At 43.7% G+C, this 22399-nt stretch overlaps 1 protein-coding gene across 1 annotated transcript; it reads left to right on the forward strand.

The window, feature by feature from the left end:
* The first annotated feature begins 1131 nt into the window (after nucleotides 1-1131).
* LOC129698932 (uncharacterized) lies at nucleotides 1132-11220 on the forward strand. Its single transcript, XM_055638413.1, has 2 exons — nucleotides 1132-1438; nucleotides 4780-11220. The coding sequence occupies exons 1-2, from the start codon at nucleotides 1132-1134 to the stop codon at nucleotides 6036-6038; spliced, it is 1566 nt and encodes a 521-aa protein (XP_055494388.1). The 3' UTR covers nucleotides 6039-11220.
* Nucleotides 11221-22399: the final 11179 nt, after the last annotated feature.

Consider the following 22399-nt stretch of genomic DNA (forward strand, 5'->3'; position numbering starts at 1 on the left):
TTTTAATATTTACAGATAACTAAAGAGATATCAGACAGAGGTCTTTAAATAGCCCAATACAATTGTGCAAGTCAACAAAGGTGGGATGTGTCTGCTGAACTACAAAACTAGTCCATACCAACCAAACAATACAGCACTGTCCACTGTCAAGTACAGGCTCAGACAGCATGGATGGGGTCATTTCAGCCCCTTGGGCGTGGGCTGGCTCTTTTCAGAAGTTATCTGATCAACACCACTCCCTATCACCTTTTACAGTTTTCTTGTTCATCTGGATCTACTATACTCTGTCCCTTTTAAACATTGAATTCCAAATTTTACCTCTACCTTAAAAAAAACATTTATCTCATTTCTCCCTAGCTCCTTTGCCAACGACATTTTGATATTTTACATCCATGTTTTTAAAGAAATGCTCCAAAAAATTCAAGGGTTAAATTGCAGGGAAGAGAAAAATAAAATCGCAGCTGCAACTATACCGGTCCAGCTCACTATCCCCGTCCTTGTAATAAATGCCAAGGCCCAGAATGTATCGACCTGATTTGCTTCTCCTGAGAGCTCACTACTCCCAACTGGTTGGATGGCAACTTGGGAGCGGGGACAAGTGGGATTAAGTATTCCATTTTGATGGTGGGACATTGAGTGTTTTTTGGGGGCAACTGTTGCCTAGTGGCGGGGAGAGGAGGTGTCATGGGGCACCTGGTCACTCCTCTTTCATCCACTTGACGACGGAGATGGATGCAGCCTTGCTTGGTCTGTACCACCATGCGCGTCGAGCCACTCTGTCCCTCTACATTTGCCAAGATTTGCGCTTTTAAGAGCAGCAATTTGTCCACCAGAGGTAAGAGGGAACCTGTTGGCGCTCTTCGATTGCTAGTTGATTTCAGTCCGTCAGTTTCATGCTGCGGCCAGTGCCCGGCTGCCGGCGGTGACAATGAGCTCAAGGTCCCGGCGTCACAATGGGACAATGTCCGGGCCAGCAGCCGCCGCCTGGACGCCGGCCGAACTCCAAGTTCCCATGGGGACGCGTCTTCGCCGAGCTGCCTTGTCTTCAGCTGAGATCACTGAAGCGTCCCCCGCCCCCCACATCATTCGCCAAAAGAAGCCACTCGTTCTCCTCTCCGACCCCGGGATAGAATGCAGCGCCTGCCGCATTTAGGAGCGGGTCACACCCACAATATCATCATTGTGAACCCAAACGGGTTGGCCCAACTCCCCGGCTGCCAGGTAAACCAGGCGTCGGGCAGAACTGGCGCGCACCAGCACCACCCTGCACCAGTTGGGGCATCCAGTTCACACCAACATCCAGATCCGGGAATAAGAACAACCCTTCTTCACCAGGAGCAAAGCCAACAAGCGAGACGGTCTCTCCCAATTCGCCAGTCAAATCGGCCTATGGTCACGTCAGTCCTGCACCACCACCCTCTCCCTTCAACAGCTCAAGGTTATCCGTTTACTTTCTCTCTTCCTCCCATTTCCCACTCTTCCCCGCGAAGCCTCGGGGCCAGTGGGGATTTGAATAAAGGTTGGGAATCATTTGAGGAAGCAAACTCCCTCCTCAGCAACTGCAGCTTAAAGGCGGCCAAGGGGGAGAAAGAGACAATGGAAGAATTCAGGCATGCAAACGGGAAACAAACATAAGAATCTCCACTAACAGCTGGTATATCAGTATCAAAAGGATAATGGAATGCTGGCCTTTGATACAAGCAGATTGGAATTCATTGGTGAGGAAGTCATTTCCTTTGGAGTGTTTGCAAAATTGGCCTCAGCTTTAGAGTTGCAGCCAAAGAGTGCAGCACTGGTTCAATGGAATCATCCCAGGGATCAAAGGGATAAATAAAGGGCTACATCATCTAGAAATGGGTTTAGAAAGCCAAGGAGTGATGTAGTCAGGATATGTAAGATACTTTGGTGATTCTGTGGATTGGGTGCATCAGAAAAAGTAGAGAAATGCTTAATGAGGGTATATTTATTAAATTCAAATTACATAAGCTGGAAGAAAATTAAAAGCACTTTTGATCGCTGATCTGAACATAGAACCAACCTGCTTATTCTATCCTCATGTGCAAACTGTCCCCTCCATCCAAGGAATCATACTGGAGAACCTTCACCAGCTTTCCTTTTCCTCGGGGAGGGAAACCAAGTGTGGACACAACCTTTCAGGTGGGCGGGGGCCTGTATAATCAAGATGCTGTTAATCCTGGAACTAAATTGACATTCCTGGGGTTATATCAGGCCCTGGTCATAGTCATAGAGTGATATTCCCTCCTGCAATGTTGTTCACGGGTCTGATTTCCCTTCCCAAGGAAGAGGGAGGGCAATGAAGGTTCTCCACATAGCATGAGAAAAAACTTTGCCACATGAGGAGAGATTAGGCAGACTGTGTCTATATTCTCAAGAATTTAAAAGAATGATGCGATCTCATGAAAATTCTTGCAAGATGTTACCCCGGCACGGGTATTCTGGACCAAGAGTTATGGGCTCAATATAATAGTGTTGGCTATTCACGAGAGTGATGAGATGGAATGTCTCCAGCCAGAGGGCGGTGAATCTTTGGAATTCTCTTCCATGTCACTGAGTTTATTCAAGGTCAAGAATGGTGGCCCTTTTGATGTATGAAATGTACAAAAATGATGCTGAATTAAAAATAAATCACGATGTTCTTATTAAATAGTGGAGTAGGTGTAAGGATCAGAATGAGCTCCCCCTGCTTCTATCTTTCAAGTTCACATGAAACTTTTAACATTGTATTGATGGCTTTTGTTGAGGTACAAATGGAATGTCAATGGAGTGGAGCTGCAGATCAGCCATGATGTAACTAACTAGAGGGATATTTGAGAGGCTGAAAGGGCTGTTGCTGCTGTTAAGTAAGTTGGTCTTAATCTATTGAACCAGCAAAACCTCTGACACAACAATCACCTGTGCTTTATTTCATTTTTATTGCAGTGTGTGTTTTCTCAAATTACAGAAACACTTTCAAAACTGGAGAAAGGGATATAACATTTATGTTGAATTCACAAAGCTGATGTTAATGTCATTGGGCTAGTAGAATTTTTGCAAGTTTATGCAAGGGATGTATTTGGCCCAGTGGATTTTTAAAATTTCTTTGTGGAATACGGGTATCAATGGGAAGGCCACAATTTAAATGCCCTATCTTCTTAATAAGGTGGTGGTGAGTCACTCTGAGAAACCACTGCCTCCTGATGAGGAAATTATACACAGTGCTGTTAAGAAGGGAGTTCCCTGACAAGAATGTTAAGCAGCCAGAATTGGTGGGTTGATTTAATGAGCTCTTGTTGCAAGCTTAGTTTATTCTTAGTGTTCCTTCACGCACATTATTATACCTCTGTAATCTTAATAATTTATTTGATTTTGTTCACACCTTATGTTTATCTTTTTTTTTTGTGATTTATCAATTCTTTATCATTTTAATTGTTTTTTTCAATATCCTAAATAGTTTTCAATGTAATTAAAGTGGCTACCTTCCAAATGTCCTGTCATGCTATAATATTCCTTTGGAGTTGATCATAATATGATATGCTCAAAATTCAGGAGTTTCTGAGAATTTGAAGGCATCTACGAAATCAGATATTTATGCCTGCTACTTTGTCAATGTTCATTTGATCTTCTCAGTTCAGGTCACGCCTGAATTTGATACATCAAAACTGGCTGATCCTGTATTTTGCAATGGGACAAAGTTTCTGTTGTATTACAATTCCTTCCATGAAATCATTGTTTATTACAGAAGTAGGCATTCTTTAAATTGTACCTTTGCCACCTTTTTGCAAGAGGGAACCAATTAGCCCCACTCTACCCTAGTCCTTCCCCTAGAGCCTAAAACTTTATCCCTTTTCAAATTGTTCAAATATCTCCCCTTTTGAACATTACTATTGAATCCGCTTTCACCATCTGCTGCCGCATTGCATTCCAGATCACAATCCGCTGCATTAAAATAAGAACTAATTTTGGTTTTGTTTATTATCCTTCCTTTTCTCTCTGGGTATTGAGATTCCTGACAGTTTCTCCCAGACTACTCCATCAAAAATATTTTATAGTTTTCAACACCCCCTATCAAATCTCTCCTTGGCTTTCTCTTCCCTTCAGAGGACAATGGCAGCTTTATTTATTGTCGTCCCTGGTACTACTCTAATGTACACTGGTATTTAGAAGGATGAGAGGGCATCTTATTGAAACATATAAGATTATTAAGGGATTGGACACGCTAGAGGCAGGAAACATATTCATAATGATGGGGGAGTCCAGAACCAGGGGCCACAGTTTAAGAATAAGGGAAGGCCATTTAGAACGGAGATGAGGAAAAACTTTTTCACCAAGAAAGTTGTGAATCTGTGGAATTCTCTGTCTCCAGGCAGTGGAGGCCAATTATTTGGATGCTTTCAAGAGAGAATTAGGTAGAGCTCTCAAAGAGAGCTGAGTCAAGGGATATGGGGAGAAGGCAGGACTGGGTACTGATTGTGGATGATCAGCCATGATCACATTGAATGGCAGTGCTGGCTTGAAGGGCCGAATGGCCTACTGCTGCACCTATTGTCTATTGAATCTTCTCCAGGATTTTTCCAAACCATCAATATTTCTCCAGGAATTTGTCCCAAAATCCCCAACCATAAGTTTATAGTTTGGGAGACTGGTAGAACTCTCAATTCCATGTAGACTTACAAATGAAGTAATGACATTAGCAGCTTATTCATATACGCATCTGTCTTTAGGTAAGATCATTTATCCGCTCATTGTAATGGTAAAGTTCCTGTTTCTTTACCTCCACAGGATCGCTTTTGCATGCAGTTGATTATTTCTATGATCTGGGGCAAGTGAATAGTTTAGATCCGCCCAGTTCTAGAATGGAAGTGCCCCAGTATTCAAATCCGATGCCCTTCACTCTTCAGAATATTACGACACAGGTGCCTCAAACACCTGATTTTCATTTTTCTCTCTACGTCCTCCTATCACCTCACGAGCACAGCATTCACTTCCAGCAGTCCCCCATCACTCTCTATGAAGGAAGTCAAACATTTTACACCACCTTGCCAATTCAAGTGCGGAATGCAGCTTACACTCCACGGCCCAGCACGTCCTCTATCAGCCAACCAATTCAACCACAGACATCTACGCCATCTCAAGGCAGTGCAAATGCACATTGTGCATCCTTGCATCAATTGCAGCAGTGCGACTGTAAGCAGAAGCAACAGTGGCAGACTCAAGAAGTTCAGGTCATGCAAGGATTACAACCTGAAGTCATGCAAGCACTCAGCAAACAGCAGCACCACAATTCCGTTCCAACGAATCGTGATCCTGATATCAATTCTGAATCCAAGACACCAGGTTCTAATAGTAATACTGACCCAGATCTGAATTTTACTCTGTGCAATGGTAATCAAGGCAACTGTAAGCGACATTGCGTCAGTCTTAGCCTGGCTCAAAGCTCGAGCCAAGAACTTAAGTCAAGCTGTGTAAAAAGTGAGAGTGTCCATTCCATTGACCAAAATGAGGAATTTGAGAAGAGATTAATGATGTTAACGTTTGAAGATGCAGTGATGATGTTTGACTTTGAACTCTTTGACAACCCAAAGTTAACTGGTCAGATTACCGAACAGGATCAATACCTTCAAATGCAAAACAAAATGAGAAATGAAAACAATCAAAGAAACCAAAGTAAACGAATACTTGCGGGTCACCTGTCTAAGGAAAGAAAGTCTGGATCCTCGGAATTAGAAGCAGAACATTGCCCGAGCATTAGACTGACACTGACAAGGAACTCACTGTCCTCGTTTTGTGCTGAAGCTCCCTGTATCCCGCACAGATTCACTAATGATCACTCCTTTTATGATCTGAAGCCTGAACAGGTCAACCTACAGACTCTGCTAGAACTCGACGATGCCTCGGACGACGAAAGCTGCTGGGAGACACTAGGATGTAAAAGTGAATCAGCAGAGCTGGACAGTTCAGCCGGCGTGGAAACACTGCCAAAGGTGGACAATATCACCAACAGGAAAAGGAAAAGTCAACTTCTGGATCTCGAATCCTAAATGACTGAGACGGAGCAAGAATGATTTGTTGGGCTGGCGGAGCAATGCTGAACTGACATTTGAAGGCATGAGCTGTATATTATGGATGCTGAATGTAGTCCAATATGTTCCAAACTTTGAACTTATATGTGTTTAATCCCATAGTAATTGTCTGCCATGTATACAGTAATTTTAACTCGGCTGAAGACAGTGTTACACAAATGGTCAGTACTATCCAAAAGCTCTGTAGTTTTAGCAACTCATGTTGGTTGTACTGTATTCTTGGAGGTTTTGCCACTTCTAAACACTACTCATCCCCATCTCCAATCTTTAAGTAATTACTGAACAATTGAAGCTTGTTTTTAAATTATTATTTTTTTCTCTTGGGCCGCAAGAGAAGCAATTCTCCATATATTAATCTGCAATTGCTGGGTATTCCAGGGGAATTAGTGCTCCAGTTCTACACCACCTTCATTGTAGATTATCTGGGAAAGGTGAACGGCTTCACAGGGGAGTTGCAGTTGGATTGTTCATTACATAAGGAAGCTTTAGAGATTGAACCAGTCATTGCACAAATTAGTTTCACACTGCCAGTGCTCCCATATCACGGGGATACTATAGGAACTGAAAAGTCATTGTCACGACACTGCACAGTATAATCTACAGGGGAATTCTATGGCCAGTGTGACTCTTGGAGCACATACTCCATTTAAGACAGTGTTCAATTCCCAGTGTTTAATTCCCATGCTGTACTTTTGTGTACATCACTCATCTTTCAGGACCCTGTCATCTGTGTCACACAAATTACTTTTGAAACATATTTATGGTTTGTTTGGCAGACCAACTGAGCGGTTGAGTTTTCACACAAATGAATCGTCAGTTAATTAGTTGATCCTCATGGCTAGGATGGAAATTGGGGCATAGGGTGAACTGCCAACTCCTTCCTGAAATTAGGTACAGATTTATTTATGGTCTGCTGGGCAGGGGTGTGAGAGTTTGGTCCCATTCGGTAAGAAGAGCCTGTGACAATGCAATACGCCAGTGGGATTGTGCTGAAGAATCAGCGGTTGAGAGCTTGGGTCAGATTTGAACCCACAACCTATTAACTGGTACCCCTGCTAACCTGATTAGTCATGGTCAAGGCACACTTCTTGGCAGCATGAGATGCAAATGTTTGAATGTCCCCCATGCTAACTCACAGCTGCATTGAGGCATCAGCCGGTCTGCAGGAGTAGAGGAAACCTGTTGAATCGGGTTTGTGGACATGAATATCCATTGTTGCAGAGCTGAAGAGCTGGTAACCAGTCAGATTATTCTGCTGGCAGTTGCATTGCATATGGCCAGTTTTCTGGCATTTCATTGCCATCCATCTCTCTCACCAATGCCAAAAGCCAGGGATAAATAAACATTCCTGAGCTGTAAATGATGATTTTGAGGATTACCACCTACTCCCTGAGGCCTGTATTATAATATGCACCTTGTCATTAATTGCAGGAACTACTACAGTGGTGAGAGGGTGCTTTAAAAAAAGAGTGCCAACATGAACAAGGGTAACCGCAGCGTGATTCATTACTGTGTGGTGATGTGCACGGAAGAAAAGAGATAGATGTTGAATTGAAGGGGTTGATGGAATAGACAGTGGAGTTAAAAGGGAGGAGGAAGGATGATGGGGATTGTCTGGTTTAATGTACTGCATTGCGGCTACTCTTCCCACCATCACCAAATCGCACAGCCTTACTCCACTAAATGCCAATCCCCAATACTGGCTGTTGGCTGTGTTTCTCCCAACATTCCAGCTTTAGCCAACACTAAAACAAACTTTTTGCAGCAGTTTGGACAAGTCTTGATTTTATCTCCCATCCACAAAAAAAGTAAAATTGTTCACTAAATTAAGAAAGCACAGTTTGTCTTAGAGGGCTGGGTAATTTTCTCTGGAGTTGTTTGCCCCAGTGTTGAATGCCTGGAAATACTAGGCTATTCCAGAAGATGGGCAATGTCAACAGGAACAGGGAGAGGGAAAGGTTGGAGTAAAGGAGAAAGTCCCTTGAACTGAGAAGGGTTGGGAGCGGTGACATTGACCTGGAATCAGATGGGTTTGAATTCACCTGCCGACTGGGTTGGACTATTGGAAAAGTTGTGCCAAAATATTTGTTCAGATCCCAAAGGAATCTGGGGTCAGATGTGTCAGCTGGCCTTTATCCTTTTAAGCAGCACCACATCCAGCCTGTTTTATGCATGAGCATCAAACAGGCTGACAGCTTCTGGAGATGGAATCTGTCAGTTCGCTCTGCTGCTGCTTGTGGATCCCACTCTTGCAGAGATTCCCCACCATCCACCCAATAGATCCAGAGCCTGATCAGTGAATCCAAAGACTCATGGATTTCAATGGGAATTGTAGGGCCACCTATTAGGAAGTGAAGGAGAAGGTAAGTTATATATATTTTTAAATGATTTATTTTAGTTTAATGTTTCAGCTTATTTTGTTTTTAACATTCAAAAATATTTTCAATTTGAATGGTTTTTAAAAATCAAAAAAATCCTTGCAGCTTTTACAGCTGGTAAAAACGAGTACACAGATTTACCAGCTGTCAGCAGTTTCAAGGGCAGGGTTTTGTTTGTACAGACCTCCAGTACCTCCACCCCCACTAGTACCACCCCCACCCCCACTCCTACTAAGCCCAGCCACTGGCTAGTTGACCCTCTGCAACGTACCGGCCCGGTGTGGTTCTGGAAGGGAAGTGTTACAGATTACAACTGTGAGTGTGGAAACTGTGTCATCACATGTTAGTCCTTGTTTACCAATTGTTTAGTCTAGAATTATTTGAAATTAACCAAACTGCATCATTTTAATTAAAATTGAAACCTCTGACGAGAAGAATGCCTCATATTTTCCGAGGAATTATCTTCCAAATTTAATGCTGAGCTTTGAACAGAATGACCTTCTGATCAAATGGAAAACTCTTCAAATCGCTTACTTACTGTTACAATTTGTGAAGAAATGCATGGTTTAATTTTTCCCATTCTGTATTGTTATTACATTAGAAGATTTTAAAAATAAAGGAACTGTAACAGGCATAGTTGACAATGTTTTGTGTAAATATTCCTTTTTGATGAAAGAAATGCATTGCCTGGCTTAATTGTAAATTGTTACATGCTGGAAAATTCACGGAATAAAGTTTCCAAAACTGTTAGTTTTGGAATGGGTAATGGCATCAGATCTTCCCAGAATTATTGTCTTTAATATTGTTTAATTATTTGTTTTAATACACAGATTATCATAATTATGCTGAGTGCTCAATTGGTGCCTATTTTGACTAAGTACTAATTGGCAGTTGAAACAACAGTTGAAACAAAGAAATGCATTGCTGGTTTACACAGAAAGACACAAAGTGCTGGAGTAACTCAGCAGGTCAGTCAGCGTCTCTGGACAAAATGGATAGGTGACGTTTCGAATCGAAACCCTTCTTCAGATTTCTTGTGTACTGCGAAACTTCCAGTTTAATTCAATGCAATCACATTTATTACTTTTATTCATGATTGTTTTGAGGATGAACTTTATGGAAGTGGTTCCACTCTCTTTGTCTGTTTGACATTTGTGCTTCGATTAATGACTGTATAGGTCCCTTTTTAATACATGATGGAAATGAAGAAAGGCCTGCATTTATAGAGTCGCAGAATCCAAGAGAGATATAGCACAGGAGCAGATGCTGCAACTTGCTGAATCTACACTGACCATCAACTACCTGTTTTTACACTATCTTCACCCGAACCCATATTACATTACGTATTACCCAGAGTACATTCACTGTCCTAACTACTTACAGTGCTGCCTCCAAGTATTGACCAATGTGGAGGAACATTGAATCATTGGCTGAGAGAAGATGGTGGGTTATAGCCAAGAGGAGGTTTCCCGGCCCAAGTTTGATTTCTTGAGACTTCATGGAATCAGGTCAAATGGAATCAAGGTTGCGGACACCAAGGGCTACTCCTTTCAGCCTGGACACCACTGTAACAACACCTCTGGCCTGCCTGTTCTGTTGATAGGGAAAGACATACCCATGGACTGTGTGGCGGCATCTGTACACCATCTGTGAGCGACTATATCAGTCTTGCTCAGCGTAATTTATAGATCTGTAATTTATAATTTATAAATCAGCCCTCTGAATTTGTGAAGACTTTGAACTGGGTTGGCAATGACATTGGCATGTATGAATATGGTGCCTAGTTTTATCCCAGGTGGTCCATGCAGTTTCCTTATCCCTCCTCTCTCTAAATCTTGCTCTTATGGTACAATGTAATGGCTTTCTAGGACACTCAAGAGTCAAATACAAGGCTCTGAGATAATCAACAAGGCATTCTTCAGCCCAACTTGCCCAAACATGGGCACACATGCCCAACATGTCCCATCTGCACAAATTCCACCTACCAGCATTTGGCCCATATCCCTCTAAACCTGCCCTATCCATGTACCAGTGTCCTATCCACGTACCTGTCTAAATGTTTCTTAAATGTTGCAATAGTATCTGCCTCAACATACACCTACCGTCCTTTGTGTGAAAAAGTTAGCCCACAGGTTCTTATTAAATCTTTCCCACCTCACCTTAAACCTATGTCCTCTGGTTCTCAATTCCACTACTCTGGGGAAGAGACTTTGTGCATCTACCTGATCTATTCCTCTCATTATTTTATGCACCTCTTTTAGATCACCCCTCATCCTCCTGCACTCCAAGGAATAGCTTGCTCAACCTTTCCCCATTGCTCAGGCCCTCGAGTTCTGGCAACATCCTCGACAATCTTCTCTGCACCCTTTCCAGGTTTATAAACATCTTTCCTATAACACAATGCTCAAAACTGAACACAATACTCTAAATGCGCTGCACCAATCATCATCATACAACTGCTACATGACATCCTTTCTATACTCAATGCTCTGACTGATGAAGGCCAATGTTCCAAAAGCATTTTTGACCACCCTATCTACCTGTGACGCCACTTTCAAGGAACTATGTACCTGTACTCCTAGATCTCTCTGCTCTACCACATTCCCCAGCCCGACTATTCACTGTGTAGATTCTGCCCATGTTAGTGCTCCAAAAATGCAACACCTCACATTTCTCTGTATTAAATTTCATCAACCATTCCTCAGCCCACCTGCCCAACCGATCAAGATCCTGCTGCAATTTTTGACAACCATCTTCACTATCTACAATACCACCCACTTTTGTGTCATCTGGAAACTTGCTAACCATGCCATTCGTTCTCATCCAAATCATTGATATAGATGACAAACAGCAATAGGCCCAGCACTGAACTGACCCCTGAGGCACACCACTGGTCACAGGCCAGTCTGAAAAGCAACCTTCCAGCATCACCCTCTGCTTCATTCCATTAAGCAAATTTTCTATCCATTCAACTATCTCTCCTTGAATCCCTAGGGATCTAACCTTCCAGAGCAGCCGACCATGCAGAACCTTGTGCAATGCCTTACTAAAATCCATGTATACAACGTCTATAGCTCAACCTTCATCGACTTTGTTGGTCATATCAATTAGATGTGTGACACGACCTCCCTTGTATAAAACCATGTTCAAAACCTTAATCAGCCCTTGTTCATCTAAGTCCAAGTATATCTTACCCCTCAGAAAGTTTAAGAAGAAACTGCAGATGCTGGGAAAATTGAAGGTAGACAAAAATGCTGGAGAAACTCAGCGGGTGAGGCAGCATCTATGGAGCGAAGAAATAGGTGACGTTTCGGGTCGAGACCCTTCTTCATGATTTGGACGAGGGAATTTAATGCAACATCTCCAAGTTTGCGGATGACATGAAGCTGGGGGGCAGTGTTAGCTGTGAGGAGGATGCTAGGAGGCTGCAAGGTGACTTGGATAGGCTGGGTGAGTGGGCAAATGCATGGCAGATGCAGTATAATGTGAATAAATGTGAGGTTATCCACTTTGGTGGCAAAAACAGGAAAGTAGATTATTATCTGAATGGTGGCCGATTAGGAAAGGGGGAGATGCAACGAGACCTGGGTGTCATGGTACACCAGTCATTAAAAGTAGGCATGCAGGTGCAGCAGGCAGTGAAGAAGGCGAATGGTATGTTAGCATTCATAGCAAAAGGATTTGAGTATAGGAGCAGGGAGGTTCTACTGCAGTTGTACAGGGTCTTGCTGAGACCACACCTGGAGTATTGCGCACAGTTTTGGTCTCCTAATCTGAGGAAGGACATTCTTGCCATAGAGGGAGTACAGAGAAGGTTCACCCTGATTCCTGGGATGTCAGGACTTTCATATGAAGAAAGACTGGATAGACTCGGTTTGTACTCGCTAGAATTTAGAAGATTGAGGGGGGATCTTATAGAAACTTACAAAATTCTTAAGGGGTTGGACAGGCTAGATGCAGGAAGATTGTTCCCTGGGGAAGTCCAGAACAAGGGGTCATAGTTTAAGGATAAGGGGAAAATCTTTTAGGACCGAGATGAGGAAAACTTTTTTCACACAGAGAGTGGTGAATCTCTGGAATTCTCTGCCGCAGAAGGTAGTTGAGGCCAGTTCATTGGCTATATTTAAGAGGGAGTTAGATGTGGCCCTTGTGGCTAAAGGGATCAGGGGGTATGGAGAGAAGGCAGGAACAGGATACTGAGTTAGATGATCAGCCATGATCATATTGAATGGCTGTGCAGGCTCGAAGGGCCGAATGGCCTACTCCTGCACCTATTTTCTATGTTTCTGTGTTTCTATGTCACCTATTCCTTCGCTCCGCTGAGTTTCTCTAGCATTTTTATCTACCCCTCAGAATACTCTCTTGTAACTTTCTGACCACAGATATTAAGCTCATTAGCATTTAATTTCCAGCCTTTTCCCTGCAGTCCTTGAATAAAGGCACAACATTTGCCCTCCTCTTCCAGCACCTCGCCTGTATTTAACAATGAGTTAAGGGCCTGTCCCACGAGCATGCGACTGCATGCAGCAAGCGCGACCAAACCGGAAGCGGGGGCTACGCGGAGGTTGAGTGATCCCCGTACAGGGCCTGTACCACCAGCATGCGCCTGCATGCGGCGATCACGACCAAACTGGAAGCGGGGGCTGCGCGGAGGTCGAGTGATCCCATACAAGTTGGCGTGAAGTTCGAGCGAAGTCCGCGGGAAGTTTGCGCGTGACGTACGGCGTCAAGAAGCTGCATATGGCGTCGGAATCTTTGGACAGTGTCAGTTTTTCGGAGCCCCACGCGATGTTGGGACCAGCTCCGCACAACTCCATACGATCCGGCGATCGAAGTGGGACCGGCCCCGCGAGGCCGTACGGCTCAAGCGACCACGTTAGGTTGCACTTGCCGCATGCAGTCGCATGCTTGTGGGACAGGCCCTTTACAGTATAGATCTCAGTGAGGGCTCCTGCAATTTCCTCTGTAGCTTCCCACATTGTCCTCGGATATATCTGATCAGGCCAGGGAGGTTTGTTTATCTTCATACACGTTAGGACCTTAAGCACATCTTGCTGCAATTTTACAGGCATATTGGATGCAACAAAAAAAATCCAGCAAATTATTAGGTTATTCTAGGTTAATTAGACAATGGTAGTTTAAAAAACAAAGTATGTAGAGCAACTGTCGTAGTTCAAAGTCTGCAGTGGCTCAGTGCTGAGGTAGGGTTGTGGTTAGGATTGTGCAGGGTGGTTCAAAGTCTGGTGGTTGAGGGAAGGAAGCTGTTTGTGAATTTGGAAATAACAGTTCTCAGATTCCAATAGCTTTTTCCCCAATGGTAGCAGTACGAAGGGAGTGTGGACAGGGTATTTTGGTTGTCTTCCTAAGGTAGCATTTCCTGTAGATTCCTTCAATGTTGATGATGCTCGTATCCAGGATACACTGGGCAGCCTCCTCCATTCTTGAATATTCAGCGTTATGAACCAGGATGTGAAACAACCAGTCATATGTTCTTCGCTATACACTCGTAGAAAATTGGTAGAGCGTTTGACAAGAGGAAGTGAGCTTTTTGTGATTGCATCACGGGCTCGGGGTTGATCATTATAGATGTTATGCCCATGAAACTGAAGCTGTTGACTCTCCCACAGCTCTACTGTCGATGAAGACAGATGATGCATGATCTCTCAGCTTTCCCTACCTGGTCAAAAATCAGTTCCTCAGCTTGCTAATGTTGAGAGTAAGATTTTTGTTCTGGCCGCATTCAATCAAATTATTGATCTCCCTCCTGTACTCCGACATGTTGTTCAAGTAGGAATTTCATTGTTTTATCTGGGGCATATGGTAATAAAACACCCTTGATCTCACCCTGACACAAAGACGATGGTATAATCTGCAAAGTTAAAGGTGGTGTTGGAGCAGTGGCTGGATACACAGACATGGGTGTAGAGAGAGTAGAATGAGGCACTGAGCACATTGCCCTGAAGTGCCCCTGTACTGATCGTCAAGTCATGCTGATTGAGGTCTGCTGATGAGGATGCAGTTACGTCCAGAGGAGCAGCGACCCAATTGCCTCTGTTTATTAAAACCTACATTATTGCAACAAGAGCTGATATAAAACCTCTAAATATTTTGTAAAAGGAGATTAGCACATAAATGTCAGGTGGAGAAGGAAGAGCGAGTCCATAAAAGCACTCCCACAATTTTAATACTTGGAGGTATAATAACTCAGTGTTTCTTCCTCCTCTCCTTTTCTACTTTCTCACAATAATTGGATATCCTTCAATGTCCTACTTGTACATGTTGGTTGGGAATATTCAGCGTTTTTGGCAACTCAATTCCCATTTACAACGATGAAATGTGCTGACTCATCATTGCTGTCCGATCTACATCAGCAAACGCAAAGAATGTCCTCTCTGGAGTGAGCGACCGACTCATTTTCCAGCAGAATGTAACCAGTATTGAAACACCACTCTCAGCAGAAAGGTGACATAGAACCGGTTTCATAGGAGTGGTTACTGGACAGAAATTGACATCCACTCACGTAATGAAATGTAACGCCAAGTTACCAAGAGCTTAATCAAAAGGTTTGCTTTTTAAGGATGGAAAGAGGAGGATAACACAGAAGGGTTTATTGGCAGAATTCCAACTCAGGACCCAGGAGACTGAGATCATGTATGCCAATGGCATAGCAGAAATATACGATGAATACAAGGCCAGATCACTCTTCCCACATTCCAAACTCCTCGTTTAGTAAGTTAATTGGTTTGTTTGTGTAAATTGACTCGGTGAGTGGTGGAATCTAGGAGTGGTCATTAGAATATAATTTCATTTCAGTTTCAGTTTAGTTTATTGTCATGTGTACCGAGGTACAGTGAAAAGCTTTTGTTGCATGTTAACCAGTCAGCAGAAAGACAATACATGATTACAATCCATCCATTTACAGTGTATAGATAATATGATAAATGAATAACGTCTAATGCAAGGTAAAGCCATCAAGGATAGTCCCAAGGTCACCAAAGAGGTAGATAGTAGTTCAGCTCTGCTCTCTGGTTGTGATAGAATGATTCAGTTACCTGCCAACAGCTGGGAAGAAACTGTTCCTGAATCTGGTGGTGTGCGTTTTCACCTCCAGACCAGGCCTTCCACCGACACTCCTCGACCCAAACACCTGCAGGACTGAGGTCCTGCTGGATTGCGCTGCTTATGCGACCACCACGAGGCCAAGACTTGGGACACCATCGCTGCCAGGGGAAACATAGAAACATAGAAATTAGGTGCAGGAGTAGGCCATTCAGCCCTTCGAGCCTGCACCGCCATTCAATATGATCATGGCTGATCATCCAACTCAGTATCCCGTACCTGCCTTCTCTCCATACCCCCTGATCCCCTTAGCCACAAGGGCCACATCTAACTCCCTCTTAAATATAGCCAATGAACTGGCCTCAACTACCCTCTGTGGCACCAACGTACACTGCCTCCCCAACCTTCACCACCTCCCCGGTCGCTCACTGGCCGGGCCACTGGAGCTTCTACCACTGACAACCCCACACTTTTTTTAACAGTCTGAAGAAGGGTCCCGACCAGAAACATCACACATCCTTTTACTCCAGAAATGCTGCCTGACCCACTGAGTCACTCCAGCACTTTGTGTCTATCTTTGGTTTCCTGTTGACTGATTCATCCCACTTCCCTGTCCTTTCCCAAAATATCCTCTTTACAAGTAACTATTGGTTCCCTTTTTAATCTTGCACAGAGATCTGCTCTTTCTGTCCTTTCAGTGGGAAGCACATACCAGATCAAATTTTAAAATAAAAATAAGTGCAGAGTTCCAACTTTCTATATTAAGGAGAATGGAAACCCCCTGAACCAAACTTTAACTGATAAAGTATTGGACGGGAGCCAGCAGTGGTTGCAGCACCAGTTATACCTGTAGACCAAGTTGTGCTGTTACTTCCTTGAACTGCACAAAAGTTCAATTTAAATCCGAAGCTAGACACAAAATGCTGGAGTAACTCAGTGTGGCAGGCAGAAGGAGTGGGTGACGTTTCTTCAGTCTGAAGAAGGGTCTCGACCCGAGACCTCATCCATTCCTTCTCTCCATGCCTGTCCCAGCTGAAACGTCACCCACTCCTTCTGCCTGCCACACTGATTTACTCCAGCATTTTGTGTCCATCTTTGATTTAAACCAACAACTGCAGTTCCTTCCTACACATTAATTTCAAAGCTAATCTTCTCAGACCAGCGGAGTTGTGGTGAATGTACAGATGGAACAAACTCATTCCAATTCTAAATCCTTTGAAAAATGAAAACTTAAAAAAAAGGGTGAAATTAAATCTAATCAGAAATTCTCTATCAGCAACCTTCAAAGCTTTCATTCGCAACTGTGAGAACCGAATACTATCATGTGTAGGAAGGAACTGCAGATGCTGGTTTAAACCAAAGATAGACATGGAATGGGTGACATTTCGGGTCAAGACCCTTCTTCAGACTGAAGAAACGTCACCCATTCCTTCTCTCCAGAGATGCTGCCTGTCCTGCTGAGTTACTCAAGCATTTTGTGTCTATCTACAGTACACCATCCATGTACTTCATGCTTTCAGAGAGATAATAAAGAAAAAACATTTAACAGGAGATTTGTAATTCACAGCCTTGGGTTGAAACATTGTTGTCAGCTGATCAGCATGTTGATTTATTCTATGTAGTACCTTTATTACAGGAGTGTGGGGCCTCAGTAAAGTCTTCAGAACCTTGCTCTCTGTCACCCTCACCTCCACCTTCATCTTCCCTTTCACTCTGTGGAGGGTAATGGAGACAACATTTTGGGTAGGTCCCAACCGTAATCTGTCCATTTCCCTCCACAGCTGCTGCCTGACCAGCCGACTTCCTACAGTACTTTGTATTTTGCTCAAGATTCCAGCACCTGCAGTCTTTTTCAGTTTCCCTTTCCTTCCCCTGCTCCATCTCTGCTTTGCTCTTTACCAACCTGCCTTTCACTCAAGTTTCCCTTCTCTTTTTATCTCACTTTCAGCCCTTCCTCCCCTCCACTTGCCAACCTCATCCTTCCCATTCTTTTTCCTTCACCCCTCCTCCTTTCCCTTTTCTTCATTCTTCCAGGTTTTTAATTTTTCCCTCTCCCGTTTCCCCCCCCCCTCCCCCTCCCCTCAATCATTAACCTGATGAACGACAGGAAGGACTCCTAGGACAGTTCTCCTTCTTGTCTTCTTATGTTCATCTTGTTCAATCCTGACTTCCAGCACAGTTTGCGTGGAGTTTGCATGTTCTCCCTGTAACCGCATGGATTTCCTCTGAGAGCTCTGGTTTCATCCCCCATCCAAGAGACATAGAAACATAGAAACATAGAAATTAGGTGCAGGAGTAGGCCATTCGGCCCTTCGAGCCTGCATCGCCATTCGATCATCCAACTCAGTATCCCGTACCTGCCTTCTCTCCATACCCTCTGATCCCCTTAGCCACAAGGGCCACATCTAACTCCCTCTTAAATATAGCCAATGAACTGGCCTTGACTACCCTCTGTGGCAGAGAGTTCCAGAGATTCACCACTCTCTGTGTGAAAAAAAGTTCTTCTCATCTCGGTTTTAAAGGATTTCCCCCTTATCCTTAAGCTGTGACCCCTTGTCCTGGACTTCCCCAACATTGGGAGCAATCTTCCTGCATCTAGCCTGTCCAACCCCTTAAGAATTTTGTAAGTTTCTATAAGATCCCCTCTCAATCTCCTAATTTCTAGAGAGTATAAACCAAGTCTATCCAGTCTTTCTTCATATGAAAGTCCTGACATCCCAGGAATCAGTCTGGTGAACCTTCTCTGCACTCCCTCTATGGCAATAATGTCCTTCCTCAGATTTGGAGACCAAAACTGTACGTAATACTCCAGGTGTGGTCTCACCAAGACCCTGTACAACTGCAGTAGAACCTCCCTGCTCCTATACTCAAATCCTTTTGCTATGACATGCAAGTTGATGGGCTAATTGGCCGCTGAAAACGAGGGAGCTCTCAAGTGTTGCATGGATATTCAAATATCCCTCAGCCAAATGTCAAGCTGAAGTACAGAACCAAAGATCAGAACAACTCTACACTTCACGGCCAGCACACGGCTGCAAAGACACAGAATGTACACAATCCTTCTTCCACTAAAACTTGACTTCTGGAGCTAAACAGAACTGGAGCAAAGAAATACTGTGACACTAATCAGGAAGAACAAGTGCTTGCCTGGTTTAGACCAGTTGGCAAATTGAGCCCTCACTACCAGTAGCACAGGTTTATGTAAGTTTTGAAATTGGTGGCAACATTTTAATAGTAAGATTAAACGAGTACTTACCAGTACGAAGTTTGATCTGTATTTTATGAGGAGTTACGGTGAGGGATTAAGTGAAGACCCCAGCTCCAGTGCGCATGCGGCATACTTCGAAGCAGCGGTGTGAAATCACAGAATAGACACAATATTTGAAGTAAGATAGTAAAGATCACGAGACATCAGTTTATTAGCTTGATCTGTATAATGAGGGTGGGAGCGGCGGGCACTTAATCCCTCACCGTAACTCCTCATAAAATACAGATCAAACTTCGTACTGGTAAGCACTCGTTTAATCTTACTATTTTACTTCGGAGTCACGTGAGTGATTCCGTGAAGACTTCAAAGGTCTGTGATTTCAAACCGTGTAACAGTTTTTATTTCACTCACTGCCGAAGTTTATGAGGGAGGAAGTGTTATCGTAATCAACCAGTGGATCTGCTTTCAAAAGAAACAGAAAGGTATTTGTTAACAATAACAACATAACAGAGCTCCTCTGAGCTTAAATTAATATTGCAGTTTGTAATATTCTCCTGCAATTAAATCAGGTTTATCAACGGTTTTATAATAAAAAATGTTCTGAACGCGGTTCCCTTGACCATTCTGCTGTATTGAAAATGTGGTCAACCGGGATGTCCATTCGTTCAGCCGCTGATACCAATGCTGCCCTAGTGGAATGGGATTAAATGTATTATTATCTATTCCGGCAGCTTTCAGTACCTGTTTGAGCCACCTTGGAGTGGTTTGGCTCGTACCCCGTTTTGGGTTACTGTGGTTGACCCATAGGCTTTCCTCTCCCTCTAAGATAGTGGGTTGTGTCTATATATAGTAGTAGATGGGTCACCACACTCAACCTGGACTCTGGTGGGTAGGCCCGGAATCCCACCAGTGAATCGGGCGTTCCTGGTCCATATAGCCATATAACGACTACAGCACGGAAAACACAGGCGATCTCGACCCTGCTAGTTCGTGCCGAATCCATATACCTGCGAGTTAGATTTTACCAGACCTAAATATGAACTTGATGCGTCTGGGGTAATCACCATGTATCCAGTCTAGTTTATGGAGTGACCGGACTCTTTGAGCGTGTACGAGAGCCATAAGCATGAGCCTTTTTTAAAACATAGATTAAGCAAGCTGAGGGATCTGGCTGGTGCCATTCTCTGAGGTATGTCAATATCACACCAATATCCCATACATGGGTATATACCTGGGTGTTTGGGGCTTATATTATAGTTGCCCTTCATAAGTTTACCTTCAGTGGATGGGATCCCATGCTCTGCTGACATGCGGTTTTAGATAAGCAGATAAGGCGCTCCATGCTGTATTTACGGCACTGTAACTCACCTTTTAGTCATGGTGTAGATGTTCCAGGAACTCCAATACGTCAGTGGTTGAATAGTTCGTTGTCCCTGCGTCGTGGCAGTATTTTACCCATGTTAGCTTTTAGTGACTGTTCGCAGGGATGCCGACATGGTGGTAATGGTTCCTTTGGATAATCCCAGTCCCTGGTAAGGTCTATTCAAAACCTGCACCCAGGAGTTTGATGTTTCCCTGGCATGGGTGGCTTATGCCTGATACTGGGTTGAGTCAGCAACCATGGTCCACTAGGGAAATCCATAGGTGACTCGCCCACCGTGTCGTGATGAACTGGGAACCATGGCTGTAGGCCGGTCGGGCACGTTCAATATCTCGGAGACAGATCCCATCTGTATTGCGAAGTGCCCGACGGATGAGGCAGAAGGGAGGAAGGCAAAGCAGAAATTCCCCCTTCCAGCGTATAGGCATCTATCGCTGCTGCCTCTAATCTGGTTCCTAAGTCACATACATGGGTTACTGGTGATTCCGTCTTGTGCAACCAAATTGATATCTGGCTTTCAAACTGCTTAATAAATTTAGCAGATATTTTGGGTTATGACATCTATTCAATGTAATCATAAATTGTACCCCGTGACATGGTGTCTCCTACTGTGTTCTAGCTTCCTAGGACATAGGCAGCTGATAGCTAAAATGTCTTTTGACACACCATTGACAGATTTGTTTGACCAATTTGTTGCACAATAATGATTATTATGCTCCCCATATGGTTGATATAAGCCACCACCATAGTATTATCAATCCGTAACCACATATGTACGTGCTGCATTTGAAATGCATATGCTTTTTAGCCCAATAGGCGATCACCAATCCCAAGAAGTTGATGCCCGGTATGTGTAGTAACGATGTTTGTGACTTGGTCCATCTGTTACCTGTGCTGGATATGGAGTTTAGTTGCTCCCCAGCCTAAAGTACTGGCATTGGTTTTTAAAAATAACCAAGTTGGGATTGGTGATGATAATAGGGCTGAAAACTATGCCAAATATATGTCTGCCCACCACCTTAATTGTGATATAGCTTCAGTGGGTACATTCATGATTTGATTATAGTGACCCAAGTGCCTTGGCAAAGTAACAGTCATATGGACGGAATTGTTATTGAAGCCCAGATAATCCTTGGTAGTAACGCTTCAATTCTGGTTTATCTGGGCGTGGGATGAACCTCAGCTTTAGGGAGCTGTTTCGTAGCTAGAACTGCTCCACAGCTAATTCCTTTGTTTCCCCTAATATGAGGATATCATCCAATATGTGCCATGATTATGCTTGTTTTCTTAATATTTTCATGGCCATTTTTAATAGTTTAGGGCGGAGGTTTAGACCATATGAAATGCTATATGCTCCCATGGTTGCCCTAACCGGGATATCCATGATCCAGGTAAATATATTTAGGTATCTATAATGATCCTAGTGTATGGTATAAGATAGTTAGCATCTCCCATATCAATGCTCCCCATAGGTATCCTAGGGAGATCAGATGTCTGCCAGTGACAAAACTCCACCTCCATCTTAAAGTGGATATACTCAACAGATTTATTTAGTGATATTAGATCAATGATGATGCTACATTCATCATCTTTTATAGTTTTGGTGAATATATTCGATACAAATTCCAATCCGTTTAGTAATGTGCCTGTTTAGTTCAGCTTGCCTTCTCACTTCTCTTTTCTTAGAGGGAGAAACAGCCCTTTGGGCGCATTGCTGAACTGGCAGTAAAATGCCCAATTTGAATTCGTTTTTATCCTCTAATGCTGTTGAGTATATTTTGGTTATTTGTGACAGCATCCCATGCTTAGCCCACTCCCCATGCAGTTTAGTAGAACACCCTTGTTTTAGTGTAAACTGGGAGGAACCAGACTACCTACCTCCATGCTTGTTGTTTTTCATGAAGGCGTAGTTTGCTGGTATGCTGGTGCTGTCGGTGGGGGGCGGCGCATCTTCCCACGGCTCCGCTCTGGGCCCCGTCTAAAAAGAACTATGGGGATCTGCAGCGGTCACCAGGCTTTCACCAGTCCTTGTTTGATATTGCTGGTGGATGCCGAGGGGTGCTGCCAGCTGGGTGTTGGATGTGATGTCCTGCTCGTCCCATAGCCTGCTCCCTCTTCCCTGCAGCAGCGGTTTGCATAGCCCCATATATTCGGGGTTGCGGGCAGGTCTATATGCACCATCGTTCAGTCGAGTATCCCAAATATGGGAACATCTTAGGCGTCAGCACCAAAGGCGAGCAAAGGTGGTAACATCTTGACCTTCTGTAGAATTCGCTGCTTGTCTGTGAGTCTA

The sequence above is a fragment of the Leucoraja erinacea genome, chromosome 7, assembly GCF_028641065.1.
Source record: "Leucoraja erinacea ecotype New England chromosome 7, Leri_hhj_1, whole genome shotgun sequence".
NCBI lineage: Eukaryota > Metazoa > Chordata > Chondrichthyes > Rajiformes > Rajidae > Leucoraja > Leucoraja erinaceus.

Bases quoted from the DNA above. Each gene is read 5' to 3' on its own strand.
- LOC129698932 (XM_055638413.1), top strand. From the start codon at position 1,132: ATGCAGCGCCTGCCGCATTTAGGAGCGGGTCACACCCACAATATCATC. The intron at 1,439-4,779 runs GTTATCCGTTTA...TTACCTCCACAG, and splicing joins TCTCCCTTCAACAGCTCAAG to GATCGCTTTTGCATGCAGTT.